The sequence below is a fragment of the Chiloscyllium plagiosum genome, unplaced genomic scaffold (genome assembly GCF_037043375.1).
Source record: "Chiloscyllium plagiosum isolate Xiang-an unplaced genomic scaffold, Cpla_swu_hap1 HiC_scaffold_28, whole genome shotgun sequence".
Classification (NCBI taxonomy): domain Eukaryota; kingdom Metazoa; phylum Chordata; class Chondrichthyes; order Orectolobiformes; family Hemiscylliidae; genus Chiloscyllium; species Chiloscyllium plagiosum.
Window position 1 is genome coordinate 42,749,521 of NW_028270166.1, and position 25,319 is coordinate 42,774,839.

The window sequence follows — 25,319 nt, forward strand, 5'->3', positions numbered from 1 at the left end:
TCAGTTTTTTAGAATGTCAGGGGATGTGAGTCAGTGCAGGGGGTCCCGGTCTTTAAACAGAAGCTTAGGAGAGCAGCAACCCAAGAGACAACAAACCCAGTGTAAACTTGTGAAACTCAATTCACAGTTGATGAAGTGGATATGCCAATGAAAGCCAAGAGACTGATGGAGTTGGATGTCTAAGGATAAGTAAATGAGGTGAACAGCCAAGATCCTTTCCCCGGGGTAGAGGAGTCCAAAACTAAAGAAAATAGGTTTAGGGTGAGAGGGGAAAGATATAAAAGGGGCCTAAGGGGCAACGTTTTCACAAACAGGGTGGTACGTGTATGGAATGAGCTGCCAGAGAAAGTAGTGGAGGCTGGTACAATTGCAACATTTCAAAGGCATTTGAATGGGAAGAGCCAAGTGCTCGCAAATGGGACTAGACTAATTTAGGATGTCTGCTCGCCGTGAATGAGTTCAACCGAAGGGTCTGTTTCTATGCTATGTACCTCTGTGACTCTAAATCCAATGAGTAAGAAGTATATATCAGTCCAATGATCCAATCTGACTGACTGACTGCTATATCAGTCCAATGATCCAATCTGACTGACCGACTGCTACATCAGTCCAATGATCCAATCTGACTGACCGACTGCTACATCAGTCCAATGATCCAATCTGACTGACCGACTGATCTATCAGTCCAATGACCCAATCTGACTGACCGACTGATCTATCAGTCCAATGATCCAATCTGACTGACCGACTGCTATATCAGTCCAATGATCCAATCTGACTGACCGACTGCTATATCAGTCCAATGATCCAATCTGATTGACCGACTGATATATCAGTCCAATGATTCAATCTGACTGACCGACTGATATATCAGTCCAATGACCCAATCTGACTGACTGATATATCTGTCCAATGATCACCTGACAGGCCCAGACCAATCTCTACAAGCTGCTGGTTAGGAATTACCATTTTAATCAAGAAACATTTAAACTCAGTGAGGTGTCAAGAAATTTGCACCTATCCAGTGTATTCAAAAGGAACAGGTACCCAATGAACACAGTCTACCGATTTCTCAGCAGCAAACCCAAACAAGCAGATACAACATGTCCACAAACCCTAGCCACTCTCCCCTACACCAAAGACATCTTAGAAATGACTGCCAGACTACTCAGACCCCTTGGCATCAAGGAAGCCCACAAACCCGCCAACACACTAAAAAACCAGCTAATGAACTTGAAAGACCCTATACAGACAACAAGCAAAACTAATGTAATTTACAAAATACCTTGCAAGACTGTAACAGACACTATATTGGACAAACAAACAGAAAAATAGCCACCAGGATACAGGAACATCAACTAGCCACAAAAAGACATGAACCGTTCTCTTTCTCTACAGATGAGGAAGGACACCACTTTGACTGGGACATCATATCCATCCCAGGCCAAGCCAAACAGAGACATGCATGAGAATTCCTAGAAGCATGGCATTCCAACCAGACCTCTATCAACAAACACATCGAGTTAGATCCCATCTATCACCCCCTGAGAAAAAGAACAGGAAATGACATCACCAACCCAAGGAAACCTAAGCACATAAATAGAAAGCTGGCCATACCACCAGTGCTTTAACCGGAGGCTCACTGATGATGTTACCTAGTATGGTGATGAGACATCTGAAAACAAACCTTCCAGCTCAGCGAGCAAACCTACCATCCAGAAATTTATATCTCTTGTTTCGCTGACACTTGCATGATAAATGTAACTAGTTATATAATTCCCCATATGGCATGGGAAAAACTTGCAAAACCTCCTTTGAAAACACCTACTAAACCCCACAGCCTCTACCACTGAGAAAGACAAAGGGAGGTATTGGATGGATCCAGAGCATAGAGACTGTGTGATTGGAGAAGGTGACTTACTGTCACATTCCCAAGGACAATGGGAATTTGGTATGCTTTCCTTTATTGGTCAGAGCATTGAGTATACGAGTTAGGAGGTCTTGTTGCAGCTGTACAGGATATTGGAATATTGCATGCAATTCTGGTCTCCTTCCTATCGGAAAGATGTTGTGAAACTTGAAAGCATTCAGAAAAGATTTACAAGGATGTTGCCAGGGTTGGAGGATTTGAGCTATAGGGAGAGGCTGACCAGGCTGGGGCTGTTTTCCCTGGAGCATCGGAGGCTGAGGGGTGACCTTATAGAGGTTTACAAAATTATGAGGGGCATGGATGGGGTAAATAGGCAAAGTCTTTTCCCTGGGATGGGGGAGTCCAAGACTAGAGGGCATAGGTTTAGGGTAAGAGGAGAAAGATATAAAAGAGACCTAAGAGGCAACTCTTTCACAGAGAGGGTGGTATGTGTATGGAGTGAGCTGCCAGAGGAAGTGGTGGAGGCTGGTACAATTGCAACATTTAAGAGGCATCTGGATGGGTATGTGAATAGGAAGGGTTTGGAGAAATATGGGCCGCTGGCAGGTGGGACTAGATTGGGTTGGGATAGCTGGTCGGCATGGACGATTTGGACCGAAGGGTCTGTTTCCATGCTGTACACCTCTATGACTATGACAATCTGGGATAGGCAATAATGCTCATATATCTTGAATAAACTTCTAAAGATCTTACATCTAATCCCAATCACCCATCATCTTGATGACCAGCACGTGTTCTTGGTCAGTATTAAAATTCTTGCAATTATTTTCAAAACTCCCCACAACTCTACGCTCCTTATCTCTGTAGCTTTGTATAGCCCACACCCACTGAATTATCCTCCACCTCTGCCCTTTTGAAAATTCCTCTTTCCTCATCTCGCTCCAACTGCCTTGGAGCTGAGCGATCGAGATGTTGTCCCTCATTCTCTCCATCTCTTTATCATTCTCTTCCCCTTTTGGTTTCTTCTCCTTTAAGAAACCTCTTACAACCAGCCTCTTTGATCCTAATTGTACCCAATATGGCTTCATGTCAAATGTTATTCGATAACATTCCTGTTGCAGCATAGAGTCATACAGATATACAGCACAGGACCAGATCCTTCGGTCCAACACGTCCATGCTGCCCAGATTTCCGAACCTAATCTAATCCCATTTGCCAGCACTTGGCCCATATCCTTCTAAACCCTTCCTTTTTATATACCCATCTAGATGCCCTTTACATGCTGTAATTGTACCAACCTCCACCACTTCCTCTGGCAGCTCATTCCATACACGTACCACCCTCTATGTGAAAACGTTGCCCCGTAGGTCTCTTTTATGTCTTTCCCCTCTCGCCCTGAACGTATGTGGCAACATGAAGGATGTCTTACCCAAATTGAAGGCGATGCATAAATAAAAGTTGTTGGAGAAAACAGCGTAGTGATGGTGCTGTGGCTCTAAGAGGTTATTTTGTCCTGGTTCTTTTTGAAGAGAGGTTGTAAGGCAGAGGCACAGAGCAGCCAAACAAAACCACTGGAGGAAACAGCTTGTGAGGCCTTGGGTTTTTTTTAAAGTCAGAGCAATAGAGGCAGCCTGACTAGGTGTCGCCACCTCTCACAGACCAGGATTCCCAGGTTTTTTTAGATTTTTGGTTTAGCTTTAAGCAGTTGTTGCTGTGGGCTTGAGGAAGTAGAAGCTATCTTTTCCTTCTCTCTTGGTTATAGCTAGAAGCTGGGGGCTCACTCTGCTGCTGGATTGCCTGAGGGACAAGTCTGCTTTTCTGAATTTGCCTTTTTGCTCAGGGTGTGTGTTTATAGGATGTTACTATATTGGAACAGTTCATTTGTAACAGTTAATGTATCTGTTATTCTGTTAATTTTTTCCATTCGAGTTAAGTTATTCTAAATTCCTCTTTCTTTGGTTGTACTTCAACTATAATGTTTAAATAAATTGTATTTTGCTTAATGTCAAGTAATTGGACCAGTTGCATTACATCAGGAACACAGCAAGTCACATATGCTCTTAAAGTAAGAAAACATTAGGGTCTAGGCTACCTTCTTAAAACAGTTTGTGGGGGTCTAGTCTCTTCCATAACACATAGCGTAAGTAGTCTAGAACTGACTGGTGTACAATTATTATGCCTATCTCCAATGGAGCATCAAGCCATTTTTTAATAACTGCTGTAAGATATTGTGCTCTTTGTTTCCCTTTTACATCTTTAATTTCCATATGTATTGAGAGATCACACATGACAAAAAGAACTGCAATTTATTTACTGGATATTGTTTCTGGTTGGGCCAATGTGTAGAAAGATTCCCAGGATCGGATATCAACTGAACCTCCAATCTTACCAGGTAATTCTATGTTTTAACAGTGTGTAAATTACCCAGGAGTGCCAATGAAAAGCATTTTATTTTGTTGTGACTGTAAGCAATTACTGCACTGGCATTCAGACCAGAAATCATGTGCCATTTCTACAGATCTTTGCCACAAGCCCTTCAGTATCAACTTCAAGGCTAAAAGTAACTTTGATGCTTAATTTAGACGTTTACAGTCCAATATAGCAAGTTTTATTCAATAAAAAACTGAAAGAACTGCAGATGCTGTAAATCAGAAAGAAAAACAGAAATTGCTAGAAAAGCTCAGCAGGTCTGGCAGCATTTGTGGAGAAACAGATCCATTCTGAGGAAGGATCACTCGATCCGAAATGTTAAGTCTGAGTTCCCTCAGTTTCCTGTTACCACTGATACGATGGTGAGTTATGTCTTGTAGCAACTTCCGAATCTGGTCATGATTGTATCAAACCCAGCCATGACTGGGACTGCCTGACATTGCCATTACACCAGAGGATAAACTGCAAAACTGGCAATGCCACATTGATTCTTCATGTCTTTAGCAAGAAGCATGTACCCGTTGATGCCCCAATTCTTTCCCCAGCTGGAGAAACAAAAACAAATTTGCGTTAAATTACTGCATTGTCCTTGTATTCAGGCTAATGGCTCCTTACAGCAATAAGACCAAGTGAAAAATCTCACTGTACATTCCTAGGAGTTGAGTTTGGGAGAGGTCCAATGTGATAAATCTGATCTCTTGATCGAATGTTAGACCCAATCATCCGACCTTTTAAAAAGTCTGTTATCAGATAAATTATTTGAATGATTTAAGCTTTTAAATTGTAGTTTATCTAAATAGGAAGAAGGCACAAATAGTACAATTCACGTTACGTTTCCACTGAAGTGGAAATCCATTGGCTTTCCTACACTGGGTGAAAATTTTACCTGTCCATGCACTCTATCACTAATACCATCTCAAAACAAGTACTGTACGCGCAGCCCTCTCACAAGGAGATCCAAAGGAAAAGATTTAAGGTTTTCCCTCCCCAGGGTAATGAATACTTGATTCACTAGTCAGTCCAACATGAGTATAGACCCAATTGATTTTTTTTACATGGTTGGTGAGCACTCTGATTTTTGAGCCTAATTCTGAAATAGAAGCCCTCAGGACAGAGAGTATTGGAATATATTGTGTGGGAAGTACCTGTTTTTAATAATCCAATAATTCTGTGCAGTTTCTCCTTGACCATGAGTTCCATATCCCACGATCAGCACTGCATGATTCACCTTGGTAGTGCTGCACTTGTTATCGTGATAAATCCCTGTATGGAAATAAGTTTAACGAGATGAAGAGCCTGCAATAAATGTACCTGGGAGACTCTATACCTTATCTCTGATTACTTTCCCTTGAAAATCAAGTTTGGCTCTTTTTGTCAGACTGGACCATGTGCAATACAGCACACGGGATGGCCACCACATGCCTGTGAAGATTAGAGTGATGCTGGAAAAGCACAGCAGGTCAGGCAGCATCCGAGAAGCAGGAATATCGACGTTTTGGGCAAAAGCATTCCTGATGAAGGGCTTTTGCCCGAAATGTCGATATTCCTGCTCCTGGGATGCTGCCTGACATTCTGTGCTTTTCCAGCACCACTCTAATCTAGACTCTAGTCTCCAGCATCTGCAGGACTCACTTCTGCCACCACATGCCTGTGCCTACTGTATGGTAGACATATCCCGGAAAATCCTATTCCCTTGCTTTTTCCACAAAGCACCGTGACATTTTCTTTCCTTCAAATATTTTACATATATAATACATTTTTCAATTATTCACAGTTATTTATGATGCTACTTCCATCACTTTTTCAGCCAGTGCATTCCAGGCCATAACAAGACGCTGTATAGGAAATAATATTTCATCGGGCCATCTCTGGATCTCTAGCCAGTTACCTCAAGTCTGTGTCCTCTAGTTGTCAATCATTTTTTTCATAATTTCTCCTGACTCACTCTATCAATGTTTATGAATTTGAACACCTTTTTCAGACCTCCTCTTAATTTCCTCTACTTCAGAGACTGTCCATTTTTCCAGTCATTTTCCATAACCTTCTTTGCTCCCGGGCTGAGAACTTCCCTCGAAAGGCTGACGTTTATTAATTGTCCCTGTTGCCCTTGAGAAGGAGGTGGTGAGCTGCCAAATCGACCTGCTGGAATCTAGACTCGTCCCACAGTGTTGCTGGGACTGTGAAGGAGCAGCGAAATGGTTCCCAAACAAAATGATGTAAATTTAGAGGGGAATTTGCAAGTTCTCCTTTATCTGCTGCCTTTGCTCTTCTGGGGGTTAAAGGTCACAAATTTGGAATGTGTTGCCAAAGGAGCTTTGGTGAATCGTTGCTGTGCATCTTATTGATGGTTACCCCACAGACACCATGTGTCAATACTGCTAGAGTGGTGAATGTTTAAGGCGGTGAATGGTCAGGTGATATCAAATGGGCTGCTTTTTTTCTGGATGGAGACAATTTTATTGAGTGTTGGAGCAGATTCAAATGGGTCAAGAGAAATCACTCTCATCTAACATCACGATGGCTCAGTGGTTAGCACTGCTGCCTCACAGTGCCAGGGACCTGGTTTCGATTCTAACCTCGGGTGATTGTGTGGAGTTTGCACATTCTCCCCGTGTCTGTGTGGGTTTCCTGCGGATGCTCTGGTTTCCTCCCACAGTGCAAGGATGTGCAGGTCAGGTGAATTGGCCATGCTAAATTGCCCATAGTGTTAGGTGCATCAGTCAGAGGGAAATGGGTCTGGGTGGGTTACTCTTTAGAGGGTGGATGTGGACTTGTTGGGCCAAATGGCCTGTTTTCACACTGTAGAGAATCTAATCTACAAATAGGCTCTTCTGAATGGACTATAATGTGCTCTGCAACTAAGTTATCCTGGCAGAACCTGAATTATACATTGATGAACAAATTATTGTGAATAAGTATCACTCGGTTGCACTGATGACACCTTCCATCACTTCGCTAATGGGTTTATAATTGACCAGATTGGATCTGCTCTGTATTTTTATGGACATACCTGAACAGTTTACCATTTATTGGGCCAGAACAGCTTGGTTAAGGATTTGACTCATTCTGGAGCATCTGTCTTTACACCTGGCATGTTATTCCTGCTTGTTATCTTTCCTGTGTCTACTGAACTCAGCTGTTTCTTTGATATCAAAGCAAATTAAGTGAGTTGCCTGAAGATTGGCAGAGATAATATTGGGAATATCACAAGGAGCCCCAAACTAATCATGTATTCAGTTTTCCCAAATGAAGATAGTTGTGCACTCTTCAATCTTCTTTTCTATATTGTGACGGGATTGATTGTCACTGAGGATGGACATGTTTGTGGAGTTTCCTCTAGTTGTTTAATTGTAAGCACTATTTGTGACTCTAATCAGATCCATTTGTTGTGAGATGGCCCAGCTCAGACTGTGGCATACCATGTTTAACCTGCAGGTAGTCCTGTGTTGGTGATACAGCTAGCATTCCCTCATGCACTCCTCAGTGACTCACATGGGACCCCTGTCTTGATGGTAATGTTCAGGTGAGGGAGCAGTTTGCATGGAATACAATTCTGTAGCCAACTGCATTTTGATGGATGCCCAGATATCACCTGAATTCCATTTATCATGATGGTAGTTCCACAGAATGCAATGAACGATATCATCAATGTGGAAATAAGATTTTATCTTCACAATATGTTGTATGGTGGTTACTCCTTTTAGAACTGTCATAAACTGATAAATCTGCAGCAGGTAAATTAGTGAGGACAAGATCAAGGTTTCTTTTCCCGCTTGCAGATTCTTTCACTATTTACCACAAGCCCAGTCTGGTAGATATAACCTTCAGGATTTAGCCAGTTTAGTCAGTAGTGCTGTTATTAAGCCATTCTTAATGTGTTCCTTTTCTGTCCTAAGTATCTCTTTCAACTATGCAAATTATGATGCACTGATGACTGGCAAGACGTTTCCTTGCCCAAGTTTGACCTATTCCCGTGATTAAAATTAATGTTCAGGACTCAAAGGGTTACCCTTGACTGAATGTATACCACAGTGCCACAAGTGAGCTCTGGCAGTGGAAATGATGTAGCACTGAAAGTAGCCATTTAGCCCAGAAGGCCAATATCAGATCTTTGGGAGAGCTGTCCAATTCATCTCATCCCTTGACTCTTTTCCCCATAGTCCTGTAAACCTCTGCCTGACCTTGTAAGTTTAACAAGGCACAAGTGGGTACCATGGTGTGCACACAACGTCCCTCTTTATGTGTAATCACAGAATTACTTTGTGTAGGCCTTACCTGATTGATAGAACTGGAAGGATAGTTGAGCTGCATCAACTCCAACTGATATGGGTCCAACTGAAGCCACTGCCATTGCTAATGCAGGCTCACTTCCCTGGCGAATGGTTTTGTACCCAGTACAGTTAGCAACACTGTGCAGGGGATTGTACCTACAAGACTGCTTATCCTATAACATAGAGAATAAAATTAACAGCCTGTAGTGTATCCTGACATTTTGATTTGAGCAGACTCTCTAGAGCTAATGCCTCCAGATATTTCAGACAACAAAGACAGCAACAACAGGTAACTAATTTTAAAACTAACTCTAATATGCAAATCACTTTGAAACAGTTTCACAAATGTGTGCAGATCGTCCAATGGGAGGTTAAACGGTGGTGGTCAAAGAGATGGATTTTAAGGTGGGTCAAAGACAGTGAGAGTGTCAGGAAAGCACAGGGGCTTAGAGGAGTAACTGAAGAGAATCAGACACAGGGAGCTGAAAGTACAGTGCCCAGTAATGGAGCAAAGACAGCAAAGGATTAGGAATATGAATAGGGGAGATGGTGGCACAACAGTAATGTCAATGGACTGGTAATCCAGAATATAATGTTCTGAGGACATGATGGATATAATTTACCATGGTAGATGGGAAATTTGAATCCAATACATATCTGGAGAAAAAGGTAAAGTAATGGCAATCGTGTAACCACTGCTGATTATTGTAATGTGTTTTAGGAAAGGAAGTTTGTTTTCCTTAACCAGTCTGGCCTTTATGTAACTCCAGAGGCACTGCAACGTAGTTGTCTCTTAACTGCCCGTCTGGGCAACTCGAGATGGGCAATAAATGTTGGCCTACCCAGCAACGCCCACGTCCGTGAACAGATAAAATACAAGTATTTGCAGCTCTGGTAGATTTGCAATATTGTATGATTAATGAATTCACCATAGGATTACATTTAATCACCTACAAAAGCTGAGATGTGCCCATGTTGTTTTTAAAAATTCTCAGAAAGACATGGTGGTTCAATGGTTAGCAATGCTGCCTCACAGCACCAGGGATCCAGGTTTGATTCCAGCGTCGATGTGGGTTTCCACCGGGTGCTCCAGATTTGACCCACTGAGCAAAGATGTGCAAGTTAGGTGGTTTGGCAATGCTAACCTGCCCATAGTGTTCAGGGATGTATTGGTTAGGTGCATTAGCCATGGGAAATTCAGGGTTACTGTGATAGGGTGAGGGATGGGCCTGGGTGGGACACTCTTCAGAGGGTCAGTATGGACTTGTTTGGCCGAATGGCCTGTTTCCACATGGTGGGGATTCCATTCCCCACTTCCAAAGCGGAGCTGGGTGGCCACTTCGGGAAGCCTTGCAGAGACAATCGTACAGAGCCCATATCTAGTCTGGACCAAGTGAGGATGGCACATTTTCTTCCCAAAAAGACAAATCAACCAGTTCAGTTTTTATTACAGTCTGGCAGTTTTCTGTGAACTTTCACCAAAACTAGCTTTTTAATTGCCAGATGTTTAAAAAGATGGATTGAAATTCCCAAAAAACTTTGGTGGGACTTGAACTCATCGTATGTTGCCCAAACCTCAAGATTACTTATCCAGTAACTGAGCCATTAAACATATATTCAAGTGTGCTCCACCAACTAATTTAATGATACCTTATGATGAATTGGTCATTTGGGGTGGGGGAAGACGGAAAACTGGGGAAAGGAACCATTTCAATTATTTTCTCATTCTGAATGAGAACTGTACCCAGCGTGGAACTCAGGGGTATGTCTGAACAAGGTGGGCAGCACGGTGGCACAGTGATTAGCACTGCTGCCTCACAGCGCCGGAGACCCGGGTTCAATTCCCGCCTCAGGCGACTGACTGTGTGGAGTTTGCACGTTCTCCCCGTGTCTGCGTGGGTTTCCTCCGGGTGCTCCGGTTTCCTCCCATAGTCCAAAGATGTGCAGGTCAGGTGAATTGGCCATGCTAAATTGCCCGTAGTGTTAGGTAAGGGGTAAATGTAGGGGTATGGGTGGGTTGCGCTTCGGGGGGGCGGTGTGGACTTGTTGGGCCGAAGGGCCTGTTTCCATACTGTAATGTAATCTAATCTAGTAATCTAAGGTCAGCTGGAAGAAGAGGTTACAAGTATATCTTGTTTTACTAATTGGGAACAGTTGGAGCAGGAGATGTAGAAAGATATACAAGAAACTTTAAAGTGGGATGTGGGAGGACAGATTTTTTCTTTAGTTGGAAAATCATCAACTTTAAATTGTTGCTGAGGTTGAGAAGAGGTTTGCAGAAATGTTGAAGGATTGAGTGCTAGCTAGAACTAACATTGTGAGAAAAAAGTAACTCAGTGTTTGAAGTACTGTAAGAGACATGGCCACTTAGAGTGAACAAGGAAATCGGATTAGGTTTGGTCTGCTCTAGCCAAGAGCTGGTACAGATAGTCCCCTCTCTGTGCTGTTACCTGTTTGGTTCTATTGTTACTGTCAGGCAAACCTCCCCATGACAGGAGCATTTGTTAAGTTTGAAATGTGAGAAGAATCTCTGTTTCCCCCATCAGCTCCATGCACCCCGAGCACGTGCAGGTATTAGCAAGCTAACATGGTACAATTGATATGATCTGGTTGTAAGTGAGCAGTAGGATATTAGGATTATAGGGAGCGATATTGAAGTAGAGCAGTATCTTACTTACAAGTAAGACACTGACGGAAACTGTAATGAAACATGTTAAAGCTTAAAAAAGTTATTGTTATTGGTGGAATAAATTATTGGAATAGCTTTCCTATATTACTGACTGATATAATTATTAATGTGGATGCACAGATAATAAACAATGAAAGATCTTACTGTTGCGGTGTAAGGGTAGGAAGTTTCGTTTTCTATTCCACCATTGCTCTGTATATACTTAAAGGCTTCTTCCACCAGTCCACCACTGCATCCTTTGTTACCATGTTGTCTGGAACAGTCGACGAGATTCTGTTCACTCAGTGAGATGAGTTTATTTGTCTTCCTGTAGATCTGTCCCTCCAAAGATCCAGTTGCACTAAATGCCCAGCACGAGCCACAGTGACCCTGATAATGTAGTAAACAAGGTCACCCTCTGTTTTATTTAGTTACAGATCCATTTAAACCATGATTCAATATTAATGTGATTCAATTTTGTATCGTAATAACAATAAGCCACAATTATTTCAAGAAATACTCCTCACCTATCACAATGCTGGCAGAACAGTAACACAATATGTCAATGAACAAAGAGACCATAATGGATTCCAACAAGGAACTAGCAGGAGTTTTGCCAGTATTAGGAATTGGAGTAATTAGGAATGCATCAAGCATATACTATAGCTAGATTAGCTGAATGGACCAGAGGTCTTTTGCCTGAAAGTACAATTTTAAATTCACTGCTTGGAAGCAGTGTGACTTAAATAAAATTTCCAATGAGATAGAAGTGTACATAAATAACAGGAACAGTTTACTTTTTTGAAAAGAAAGCTCTGACATTAGAACATCCAACTCTATTCAAAATATCTTACAGTATGACTGGGCTTTGATTCAATTAACCCAGTTGGACCTGAAAAACTCTCTTTAAAGATACTTATTTTCACCTGATTCTTCACTTCTGTGACATATCCATGTCTACGCCAATCAATGGTCTGAGGAATATCTATATCGTCATGCTGGTGGAGTGGCTCTTCACTGGGAGCTGGGCTCTGTGGGTTTCTTTGAATTAATCCATTCATGATTTGGTTGAATTCCTCACTGGTCTGAAGAGTAAAAGTAAAATAATGAGGATACTCTTTCTATTTCCATGCTTATTTCAAAGAAAGGATAACTTACATTTAGATAGCATCTTTTGCAGCATTGCAGTGTTCAAAAGGTTTTTTTTATAACCAATGAAATACAGTGGAATTGTAATCACTGTTGTAATTTAGGAATCAAATTCCATCAAGCTCCCACAAACAGCCATGCAATGACGGCCAGATCATTTGTGTTTAGTGAGATTTGTTGACAAATATTGGCCAAGACAATACTGAGGACTCAACTGCTCATCTTTGAAATGGTGCTATAGGATCTTTTAGGTCCACTCAAGACAGGTTAGTTTCTGGTTAACACTCCATCCAAAGGACAGCACCTCCAACAGTGCAGCACTCCCTGACTCGAACACTGCCCTACCAATGTTATTCTCCTAAACAGCCCAGAAACCACTTTGCAAAGGTGATAGAAGCAACAAATTAATCAAATGATTATCAGATTACAGGAGGCCATTCAACTGTTTGTGTCCAAAAAGCTAGTCCTCTTTCCCTTTCTCTCTTTTCAGAATTGCCCAGTTTCTTTTTGAAATCTATTATTGAATCTCTCTCCACTATGATCTCAGGCAAGTGCATTCCAGATTCTAATCACTCATCACACACCCCCTCATAAACAAAACATTTTTCTTAATGTCACCTGTAGTTCCTTTGCCAACCTCTTCAATGGGTCCTCCGGTCCTTCACCTTTCTATTCAATAGGGAACAGTTTCTCTCTATCTCCTCATCATTTACAGTAATTGTCTCAAATCCTTCTCTGAAGCAAATCATCCCAGCCTCATCAATGTATCCTCATAACTGAATCCTCTCATTCCCAGAATCATTTCTGCAAACCTTTGCAGCGTTTCCTTTCTAAAGCACAGTCCCTAAAACCGGGCACCAGTCATTTCTTACTATGATGGACGATGCTCCTTGTTTGCTACAAGCTTCACGCTTGTGACTGTCAGTCAGACTGTAACCATTATTGAGTTTTGGGGATGAATGGGATGCTTCATTTAAAAGCTTTGGATACACATGGAATATTGCCTCAGCAAAATTGCAGACTGAGGGCCACTTTCGGCAGCAGATACACAGAGAGCCCATATGACACCTATAAGGAGATTAATACAACCAGTGAAGTTTCAAAAGTGAGTTTCCAGGATATTGCCCCCAAAACCATCAATCAGTGTTAGCATTGTGACTCTGGAGTTTGTTGAGAACTCCATATGCCTTGGTTCAACTGTCATCAGCAATCGCTTGATGCTGTCAGGAAGACATACATTTACATAGTGCCTTATTTCAACCTGGTCATTAAAAAAGCTGCAACACCAAGCTAATAAAGAGAAACTGGAATGACAACAAACTGACTGAGGACACCAAAATGTGAGTCTGGCAAGCCTCAGTCCTCAGCACTTCTCGAAAGGTAGTGTGACATAGACACATACCATCGGGCTTAACAAAAGGAGGAGCAGTCTGCACCTTCACTGTTGCAGACATTTCTTTGGCATCTCTTCGCAGAACAAGGTCGCACACCCAACAGTTCTGGAGTGAGCTAATTCTATCAGCATTCATTGTTAAGTTAAAAACAACAGCACTGGCTCACCTACTCACACTAAATGGTCATCTACCTAGGGACCTTGCGTAAGGTGAGTTGGCCATAGGTTCAAGACCTGATGGATTCCCATTCACCTGCTACAAGGGGAGCAAGGAGATGACAGTGCAGAGCCAGCTGCGAGTGAATCATTGACAGCTTTGAGCTCTGGGGAGCCACTGGAGAGGAAGGGAAAGCTCAGTTTCCTGAGCTGAAGGCACAAAGCAAATAGAAGCCAGGGAATCCTGCACCTTCTCAGCCTCATCTTTGGGACCAATTGTGATAGAGACTGCCATCCTTGCACCAGGCCCCTGATTCACATTTGGTAATACTTCACACAAGGTTGACAACTAAAGCACAAGATGTTGTTTCATGCTCATTGGAGGATTGGAAATTAGTGGGCATAGTTTAAATAAAGGGCCGCTTAAAAATGGAGAAGAGGAGGAACTTCTTCTCTTTAAGAGTCAGAGTCTTTGGGATTCTCTACCCCAGACAGCAGTGAAGACTGTATTACAGAATATATTCAGGGTTGAGTGAGGTGGATTTTTGATTTAGCAGTAAGATGGAGTTCAGGCCGTGAGTAGATCATTAATGATCTTACTGAATAGTGATCCAAGATCAATGTGACAAATGACCCACTCCTGTTCCTCATTGTTATTGTCTTATGTAAAAGCTGTCAGAGAAATCACTGTATACTGAACTCAGGCAATATTTCAAGATTATGGGGAATATGACATTGTTGTCCCTCTGAAAGGCAGTGTCGGACCAACGTGGTTAGGGTAACCCTTCATAGCCATTGAAACTTCATGTGTACCCTGATTCCATCCCATGTTGGGTTTGATCATTAGCATCAATTAGAGGGAAGTTCAGCTTGATTCAGAGGAACCATTCTAGCTGACTACTAAAGAAAGAATTTTGCCTGCATTTATGTAATCAACAGATCAACAAAGCCCCAGGTAAGGCTAGAGGTTATAAAAATAATAAAAAGACAAGACTTTGTCACATTTGAAACAAATGTACTGGCACAAATAGAAATAAATAATTACAATCTGATACCCATTGCAAAGGCATGGTTACAGGATACCATAGAAACATAGAAAATAAAACCAGAATTAGACCATTTAGCCCTTTGAGCGTGCTCCACCACTCAACAGGATCATGGCTGATCAACTCACTACCCTGTTCCCAGTTTCTCCCCAAACCCCTTGATCCCTTTAACCCTACGAACTATACCTAACTCCACCTTGAAAACATTCAATGTTTTGGCCTCAGCTGCTTCCTGTGGCAGAGAATTCTACAGGCTCACCAATCTCTGAAGATTTCTCCTTATCTCAACCCTAAATGGCCCATCCTGTGTCCAGAAACTGTTAGATGGGTTCGAGACCTCCGTCTCATTGGGAACATCATTCGTGCATTTACCCTATCTAGTCCTGCTACATTTTTTAGGTTTCTATAAGAGCCCCCTCCCCATTCTTCTGAACTCCAGTGAATAAACTCCTCACTAATCCAATCTCTCTCCATATGTCAGTCCTGCCATCCCAAGAATTTGTTGTACTCCCTCCATTGCCAGAACATCATTCCTCAGATAAGGAGATCAAAACTAGACACAAAATTCCAGGTGTGATCTCACCAAGACCCTGTACAATCCGGATCTGAATATTGAAGGGTACATGATATTTCAGAAGGGCAGAAAAGTTGAAAGCACGGCTTTATTAAATAATGACAGAATAAATGCAATAGAGAGATGGATGCCTATGTTCAGGAAACCAGCATATAGAAGCTGTTTGGGGAGAGATGAGAAATGATAAAAGCAAAAAGTCACTTATGTGAGTGGTGTCGAGGTCCCCTAGCAGTAAGCACGATTAGGTGGAGCATAAAGGAAGAAACAATGGTAGCCTGTCAGAAAGACAAGGTGATAATCAAGGAAATTTAATCTACACGGAGATTGGATAAATCAATTGGTTTGTAGTAACCAATATGAGAAGGTCCTAGAACACTTTCAGTGTAGAGTCTTTGAATAGCATATTTCTGAGCTAAACAGACAGCAGGCTATACTAGACCTGGTATTGTACAATGAGACAGGATTAATTAATGGTTTCATAGTGAAAGCGCCCCAGGTAGTAGCAACCGTAACATCATTGAATTTTAAATTCACTTTGAGCAAGAGTCCAAGACTACCATTTTGAACTATAGGAGAATATACAACAAGGAGTTGTTGTTTAAAAAAAAAGTCACCCATTTAAGACAGAGTTGAGTTATTTTTTTACTGACGGTTGGCCACATGTGTTTAGAACTCTCTTCGTCAAAAGGTAGTGGAAGCAGAGTTGTTGAATATTTCGAAGGCTGGGGTGGATAGATTATTAATTAGCATGGGGGTGGTACATTCACCTCAGAGGTTACTGGGGATAAATGGGTGAGGGGAGGTAGGTGAAGTAATCAGATCAAACTTGATCTTATGGAATGGTGGAACTGGCTCAGGGGGCCAAATGACTTATTTCTGCACGTCTTTTGTATGTTTGTATGTAATATTTAATCAATCCCTTCACATATGAATTGAGCTCAGTGGTTAGCACTGTTACCTTACAGCGCCAGAGACCCGGGTTCCCTGGGCGATTGTCTGTGTGGAGTTTGCACATTCTCCCTTTATCTGTGTGGGTTTCTTCTGGATGCTCTGGTTTCCTCCCATAATCCAAAGATGTGCAGGTTAGGTGAATTGGCCATGCTAAATTGCCCACAGTGTCCAGGGATACATCGGCTAGGTGGGTTAGCCTTGGGAAACACAGGGTTTCAGGTTGAGGGTATGGGGGGTGGGTCCGAAAGAGATGCTCTCTCGGGCATTGGTGTGGACTCAATGGGCCGAATGGCCTGCTTCCACACTGTAAGGATTCTATCCCAACCTATGAATGGCATTTAAGTATATTCCTGTTGTTTAGATAATAACAAAAGCTGTTTTGAGGAAATGTATTCTGCACAAAAAAAGTCCCCCCAAACAAAATAAACAAATGACTGAGTAGCTACTTTGCTTTCGATGGTGCTCCTTGACAGAAGAATGTTGACCATGTCACTGGAAGAACTTCCCGTTCTTCCTTGAGAAATGCCGTGGAATGGATTGAGCGGGTGACTGGGTTTATGGCCTCATCTAAAAATTAGACCCTTGCAGTTCCCGAGTGGGCTTGAGCTCACAAGCCTCTGTATGAAACACTGCTACAAGCTCGATCGCACTGTCACTGAAGGTCGGGTGAGAGTGACGGAAATATCTGCTTTGGATTTGATACTGACCATATCACCAAAGTGATTCATCTCCATACGAAATGTGTGATTGCCCATCGAATACTCCAGGTTATGTTGATTGATTTGTTGCAGATTCTTCTCCCATGTTATTCTCCTCCAACGTTCTTCATTCTAAATGTAAAAGCACAAGAAAAACCATTGCACTTTCATAACCTAAGACTCCTGGAAACTTGACCAGGATAATCGATCTGACACAGCACAGGAACAACTGGGAGTGATCAGAAACTAGCCGTCTGGTTAAAGTATTCAGAGTGCAGCTGAATTGTTAGTTTGAAATAACTTGGTAAAATGAGTAAATGGAAATTTACTAAAGATGTGTTACAGCTGCCAGCTGTATAATGGATAGTGAGGGCTTTCGGTACCACAACTATGGAGAAACCCTTCCTGTTAGAGGACCCACAGTAACAGACTGTTTAATGCCTCAATCTGCACTGCTGTTCAATTTGTGACCTAACTCCATAAACACTGCCTCCCTCAATAACTTGTTAAAACAAAATCTACCAATCTAAGAGTTAAAATTAACGATTGACTTAGCATTAATTTTTATGTGCGGAAGAGAATTCCAAACTTCTATCACCTTTTATTAAAAGGTTCCCTTATTTGACTCTTGAGATAGGCACTAACATTTAAACTATGCCCCTTTAATCTAGTCTTCTAACTAAACAAATATTCTCTATCTCTATCTACCCTGTCAGTTCCTTGAAATATCTGATATCTTTCTGGTAATCTATACTGCACTTCCTCCACAGCCGTTATATGTTTCCTGAACTTTGATGTTCAAAAATGCTCAGGTTTTGTATAGCTGTTGGATAGCTTCACTCCCTTGCATTCTAGCCCTGTATACTCAAGCTAGTTTTGAGATTTCAATCTTCTATGTAAAGGCCGTTCTGCTATAACGTGTGTTTCGTTAACACAAATTCACTATAACTTGATTGATGAATTTGGGACACTATTTCTGAAGCGTGAACTTTTAAAATGTACGTTGACTGTAACACAATTACATTGCCAACACTTTAAGCGCTGTTTCTAAAGCACAATTTTTCTATAACATGGGGTTTCACAAGAACACAACCATCGCATTTTAGAAGAACTTCCTGTACCTGGACCCTTGAGTATTTGTGGATGTTCAAAATGTCAGCACTGTTAGGCAGCAGTTCTAACCACTGAGCCATCATAGCATCCAATTGATGAGCTAAGGGATGAGGAAATGCTGGGGCCTGTTACAGACTCAAAACATTCTTATATCGGAAGCCCCAGACCATAATTTTACAATTTGCTTCGGTAAGTGTACAGTGAAAATTACCCGGAGTAAGATAGCTACGTTGACTACTAGATTTTAAAACAGACAAAAATTTATTCACAAAATTACATAATGAAACACAAAGAACAGAATAAAGAACCCTGAGAGAACTCAGCCTATCCAACTGACTTAATTATGCTGTTCCGAATACACACAACAGTCCCAATAAGCAAACTCCCTGTAAAACCCAGTAGAAATGGAACACATGCTTACGGGTTAAAGTTGAAGGGCAGACAAGAGAGAGAGTTCCCACATAGCTCCAGGTTGAACTTCCAAGTTCACGACTGAACTAAAACTGCTCAACTCAGCTAGAGAGCTGACCACTCCCCATTCACTTTACAGGTCACTTTTAAAACATTCTAGGAGAAAGTGAGAACTGCAGATGCTGGAGATCAGAGCTGAAAATGTGTTGCTGGAAAAGCGCAGCAGGTCAGGCAGCATCCAAGGAACAGGAAGAATTGACGTTTCGGGCATGACTTCCTGAAGAAGGGCTCATGCCCAAAACGTCGATTCTCCTGCTTCTTGGATGTTGCCTGACCTGCTGCGCTTTTAAAACATGATCACTTTGGCATAAAGTCTCATCTGTTTACATATAAACAAATCTCAAAATCCTTTTCATCTCTGTACCAAACTATTCTGATTGGAGCTCGGCCTGGTTTATTACTCCTCTGAAAAAAATCAAGGATAGAGTCTCCTTGAGCCAAGGAACAGCTTTTAGAAAAAAATGGACTAGCTTTGTAACAGACTTATTTTTGTCTAAAATTAATGGCTATATCTTTGCCTGCATTGAAATCCATTTGCCTATTCACTCAATCTATTAATATCTTTCTGCTTTTACTCTTCCATTTATACTATGTGCAGTCTATCTTGGTATCAGTGGTAAACATGAAGATGTTGCTTTGATTAGATTAGATTACTTGCAGTGTGGAAACAGGCCCTTCAGCCTAACAAGTCCACACCGACCCACCGAAGCACAACCCACCCAGACCCATTCCCCTGTCTTCTAGTTTGTTTATAAATATGTTGATTAATTAGGTTCCTAAGACAATGCCAATGTGCATACTTGCCAGGTGTCAAATTATCTTGTTTCTTGAAATTTTCTCGAGAACTACTTCTATTTTCAGGATTACTTTACATTCTTGCTAACCCCTTGAATAAGAGAGATGCTGGGCAAAGATTCCAATACCTAAGTGTTATTTTTCAAGCTATTTCCAAGAAGCTGTCCTACCAAGGTCACTTTTCTCATGCATTCATTTAGCATTGTCCTTATTAACAGTGAGCGACCTTCCCACACAATTCAGCAGTCAGCTGAGGTGAAAGGAGCCCGCACTGATCATTCCCCAGGCAAGGTATTTGAACACCAGCTGCACGCCATTTTTAATGCTGCAAGCCAGGAATTGCCTTTCTTCATCTACTGATGCAACATTTTTCTCTGGAGGTGTTCCAAAAAGGGAATCTGTAATTCCGCTTTACAGAGAAGGACCTGGAGGTGCTGGCAGAGTAATGGAGGGCCAAACTCTTTACCGTGCACTGACACGAAGGCCACAGCACCAGATCGAACCAGCCAGCACCAAGGTAGCAGCCCAGACCATCTGTATCATCTGTCCAAGGATGTGCAGGCAAGGTAGATTAGCCATGGGAAATGCAGGGTTACAGAGATAGGGTAAGGGGTGGGTCCATTTGGGATGCTGTTTAGAGGGCCAGTGTGGACTTGTTGGGCTGAATGGCCTACTTCCACACTGTAGGGATTCCATGATTCTATGATCTGTCTCATCTTCTGCATCACTCCATGCATTCCAATGATGGAATAGAAAGTGTTTGAAATCTATAATATTTTGCTGACAAGCTGAGGTTTTCATTTTATTTTACCAAAGAAGAACACAAATCAAATATTGATTCCTTTTCCAACTTGGGTGCCTCCTGTGTTTTCTGTTTCTTACCTTTTCATACTGTTTCCCATGAAATAATGTCCACTTTATCCAACTTTCATCCAATGCAGGGTCAAAGGTGAATGAGGAGACTTCAGCCGGAATCCAAGTCATCAGAACCAGAAAGATCTTCATCATTGGCTATGGAAGAGGTGATTCTGCTTTCAGACATTATTAAGGTCAATCATTATTCCTAAGCAGTCTAGTACTTTTATGTTTATTCAAACCAATTCCACTGTCTCCCTGATTCTAAGGCTCATCCATTATATTTATTGTAAAGATATGAGCTAAGTCATTAACATCCTGTTAACTCACTCAGAGTGAACAAGGCCACATTATAGTCAGTGGTCTTAAAGCTGAAGGCCTGGCAATTACAATCAGAGATACTGGACAGACCAGAATTAGAGGAGCACAGATATTTTGGAGGATTGTGGGCACTGAGCAGATTTCAGAAGATGTAGTGATTGTAACAAGGTCAACCAGGTGGATCTCATAGGATATGAGCTCCCAGATTGGTCCACTCAGGAAGCCCTTGCTGACAGATATATACAGGAGTGTCAGAGATTCTGTTCAGTCTGAGAGCTGGCTCTGACGGAGCTAGATCAGTGTCAAGGACTCTCCATGTGTGAATAAAGGGTGACTTGGTGATGGGATAGTGGTCTCTGTGGGTTAGAACAGAGGAGAGAAATTGTTGAGTGATCAGAAAAGATCAGAAATAAATATTGAGTCATGTAATGGGGAAACTGCACTTGATTAAGGACAGGGCTAATGGTTGAATGGGACTTTGTGTGTGTAAGGACTTGGGCACCAGGTTTTTGATTCACTGTCAGTTAGACAGTCTGACCACTCGTGCTGTGGAATAGTCACATCTCCAGGTAATATTCAATTTCAGAGCTTTGAGCTTATGATGTTTCACTCTGAAATTGTATAGAACACCTTCATTTGATTGTGCATTCCACTTCAAGCAAAACCATGGCATAAAACCTAACAGTTTAAGCCTTTGGTTATTTGACTTGATATCTCTCCAGGTGGCTCAGTTTGCATATTATGATGCTCTTATAAAACCCCATGACATAAATTTACTTTGTAGCTATGTTTGGAAACTTTAACAAGTGTCTGTTAATGAGTCAAATAGTGAACTGATCCAAAAGAGAAAACCACTAAACTACCAGACTCTTATGGCTTTTACAAAATTCTTTGTCAGGATGTGACATTTGCTGGTTAGGTAGAATTTACGAACCATTCTTGAGAAGGTGATTATAAGATGGAATTGTTTGGAGTTGTGACGCTAAAGATGGTAAGTTTGAAGGAAGATTGAAGTGAAACACCCTTGGGTAATTACAGCACCAGGATGGCATAAGTGAGCTCTCGTCATTCTGCACAAATGAACCAATGCACTTACAGGTCGCGTAAGGTCAATGAAAGGAGGCAGTTTGCAACTTTGACCTTTGCCCTGCTTTGCAGTGGGTGGAATAACAATAGTTGTGGGTTTGGTGACATTTACAATGTAATCAGATCATTTTCCATGAAGTGGCGTTTTCGTGTCAGTCATGTTTCTATTGAGAAATCTAAAAGGTCCAAAGCAAAGCATTGAATAGAAATTGAAGAAAACAGGAGAAACCCAAGTGAATCAAGAAAACAATAGATGTTTCCCTGGTTGAGGTTGAAGTGTTGGTAAATTAGATGAACAATGGAAGGTTGAGAAAGAAGGAAAGAGAATATTTGAAAACACATTACGGGTAATGAAGTGTATTGACCGTTTTGATGTTGGAGAATATGGGAACAAATTTGTGCAAAGTCCAACAAACAGAGAAAGTTTTAATCAGCAACATAATCAAGGCTTGTGGGGAAAAGAACAGGAAAGTAGAGTCGAGGATCATCAGAAAATCAATGAACTGTGGATACTGGCAATCAGAAATTGCTGGAGAAACTCAGCAGGTCCGGCACTATTTGTGGAGCGAAAGCAGACTTATCGTTTTGGGTCCATGCCAGCTGTGGTCTCATTGAATGGGAGAGCAGAGTCAATGGGTTGAATGGCCTACCTACTACTTCTCTTGTATCTTATGGCCTTACAGAAGCAAGGCAAGTGACCAGATGAAATGTTTTTATGTGATAATGGTACCCATTTCTACTAAGCCACCTCCTCTACTCTTTTTTAAGATATTGCTGTAGAGTATTTTACACCAGATTCAGAGTCAGAAAGGGCGCAGCTTTAGCATTTTACCCAGGAGGCAGCATATCTGACAATGCAATATTCCCTAAAGTGTCAGCTACATTCTACAAATGAGGCTTGAATCCTCAACATTTTGTCTCAGAGGTAAGGCACGGTGGCTCAGTGGTATGCATTGTTGCCTCGCAATGCCAGGGACCCAGGTTCGATTCCAACCTTGGGTGACTGTGTAGAGTTTGCACATTTGCCCCATGTCTGTGTGGGTACCCTCCAGGTGCTCTGGTTTCCTCCCACAGTCCAAAGTTGGGTAGATTGGCCATGTTAAAGTGTCCAGGGATGTGCTGGCCAGGTGGACCAGCAATGGTGAATGCAGGGATAGGATGGATCTGGGTGGGATGCTCTTCAGGGGAATAGTTTGGACTGGATGGGCTAAATGCTAACAATATAAGAGTGTTTATACTCAGAATGAGCTCACACGTAAGAGAAATAAAGGTTTTCTGTATTGTCTTCATCTGTACCTACTTTTAACCAGCTTTCTTTGGGAGTGAAAACAGGGAGAAAAGCTACTCTTTAAAACCAAACCCAATAGCAACGTGGGACTATCAAAGATTTCCTCACAGACAGCTGAGCCTTTAGAAGAGCAAAGTAATACATACATAAATTTCTTTAAACAGCGCACAGATATTTCATAGAGTTGTGGAGCTGGTGAAGGTTACAGAGATAAAAAGGATGAAGTCTTGAAGGGATTTGAAAAGAAGAATGAGAGTTTTAAAATCTCTGGCAGAAACCAAGGTGGGTCAGCAAGTGCAGGAGTAGTGCAGGAATGAGACTTTGGGTGAGTAACGACATGGCTAACAGAGTTTAGGATGACCTCAGGTTTATAATTTGTGAATCTGCCAGGAATGTGAAAGCACAGAGGTAATGAAGGTGTGAGGTTTACTAGCAGATGGGTTCAGGCAGCATGCAGTAAGGATAGCAGCCTTCAATATGGAGCAGCTTTACAGTGAGAGGTTTAACTGGAGGCTAATGACAAAGTTTGAAAACTATCTGGTTCAGCCTCAGACGCAGAGAGGAATGGAATCGGGATTAAGGAGTAGGATTTGTTGGGATTGAAGACAATGGCATCGACCTTCTCCAAATTTGATCATTGAAAATTCTTCCTCATCCGGTCCTTAACGTCAGACAAGCAGAGTGATAAACTGGCCTATAAAGAAGATGGCTAACCAATGTTCAAAGGATTCAAACATAATTGTTAATCAATCCATTAATCCAGGTTAGGTTTGGTCACTTTATCAGGGATAAAACTACTTTTGATCATCTCTCCAGGCCATGATTCAAAACTATTTGAAGTTATCCTGAAAAAATTTTTTTTATCCTTGTTTAATTATTTTGCCAACTAATGACAAATAGGTTTACCGCGTTATGATCTATTTGTTAAACATGAAACTAAACATGTTGACATTCAGACTTAATTAACACATACCACTACTTTTGTTTCTTGGAAACCATCATTCTATGCTTATTCATTGACATTTGTCTACTATGGCTTACATTCTGTACCTTAATTGCAGACGCTAGTTCACAAAAAACTACTTTAAACCCTATGTTCACTACTTCCACACACGCAACCACACAAACACACACTCTGTCACTCTCTCTCCCACACACGCACGCACACATACAGATAAGTCTATGGGGTGAATTTGCAGATTTGTATTTGCAGATACATTTTATTTTGTTCAAAAAGCACACAATCTGTAGGCAGTCAGTCCATGTGACATTTTATAAATTCCTACTTTGGAAATAGAACTAGTCTGACTCAAGATTGGAATACAGACAGACACTCACTCACATCTTTAATACATTCTAATTGCTGAGATGTCATTTTTAAAATATAAAACCTTAAGTTATTTTGGAAATGTGACTTGAAAGAAGTCCTGGGATTTATTTATTAATGAATTGAAACCTGCAACACCATTCAAAATGATGAAAGACTTAACAGCAATCTAGGTTTGTTCAATACATCGCATCATTTGTATGACACTTTAATCTTCCACTGTAAATTCTGCATGCTATGATTCTGCCCCACTAGCTACCTGATAAGGAGCAGTGCTCTGAAAGCTTGTACTTCCAAATAAACCTGTTGGACTATAACCTGGTGTTGTGTGATTTTTATCTCTGTCCACCCCAGTCCAACACCGGCATCTCCACATCATATTTAGAAAGAACTAAAATAAACACAACCTAAAACTCCAAACTTTATCTCAAAGGCCTTTATCTTGGAGAAGGATAGATCACAAAAGACAAAATAAATTTAACTCAGAAGTATAGAGAGAGAAGCAGAAATATTATAACCAACCTTGCTATGATCTTGTCTCTTGTGTACCACAACCCACATTGCATTACACTTCCTGAAGCTTTATAGATATCTTTATCTAACTGGTAAAATGACTAATTAAGTTGCTGGTGTTAATTCAGCATCACTGCCTTCTCATGCACATTGCTACATTCTACACAGTTTACAAGTTTCAAAGCCCCATTTCATATGTGCCTGCAGTTATTAAATCAAAAATGCCACTTCAGTTCATTTATGCTTTGTCTGTTTGTGCCTATTTGCAGTAGTCACTAAGATAAGTGCAAACAGTGCTGAGGGCTGCAATGCTTTCCTATTCTGCACTCAAAAACCACAGCAGT

The 25,319-nt window shown here is 41.4% G+C and overlaps 1 protein-coding gene across 3 annotated transcripts; it reads right to left on the minus strand.

Annotated features, from left to right (window-relative positions):
• Window positions 1-4,157: 4,157 nt before the first annotated feature.
• On the minus strand, window positions 4,158-25,005 carry LOC122565183 (procathepsin L-like). 3 transcript variants are annotated; one of them, XM_043720890.2, is made up of 8 exons: window positions 24,985-25,005; window positions 20,468-20,596; window positions 17,216-17,338; window positions 12,166-12,324; window positions 11,405-11,629; window positions 8,576-8,744; window positions 5,446-5,563; window positions 4,158-4,845 (listed from the first exon to the last, which is right to left on the minus strand). In XM_043720890.2, the coding sequence occupies exons 2-8, from the start codon at window positions 20,591-20,593 to the stop codon at window positions 4,746-4,748; spliced, it is 1,020 nt and encodes a 339-aa protein (XP_043576825.2). In that variant the 5' UTR covers window positions 20,594-20,596; window positions 24,985-25,005; the 3' UTR covers window positions 4,158-4,745. The 3 variants fall into 3 exon arrangements, with proteins under 3 accessions (XP_043576825.2, XP_043576826.2, XP_043576827.1); XM_043720891.2 differs by having other exon boundaries at window positions 20,468-20,613; window positions 24,985-25,002; XM_043720892.2 differs by lacking the exons at window positions 20,468-20,596; window positions 24,985-25,005 and adding an exon at window positions 18,741-18,913.
• Between the last annotated feature and the right edge of the window lie 314 nt (window positions 25,006-25,319).

Excerpts from the sequence above, each read along its gene's own strand:
- LOC122565183 (XM_043720890.2), bottom strand. The coding sequence starts at position 20,593 with ATGATGAAGATCTTTCTGGTTCTGATGACTTGGATTCCGGCTGAAGTC. Across the intron at positions 11,630-12,165 it reads TCACAGAAGTGAAGAATCAG|GGTCACTGTGGCTCGTGCTG; the intron begins GTGAAAATAAGT and ends CTACATTATCAG. Across the intron at positions 5,564-8,575 it reads CTTCCAGTTCTATCAATCAG|GGATTTATCACGATAACAAG; the intron begins GTAAGGCCTACA and ends ATTTCCATACAG.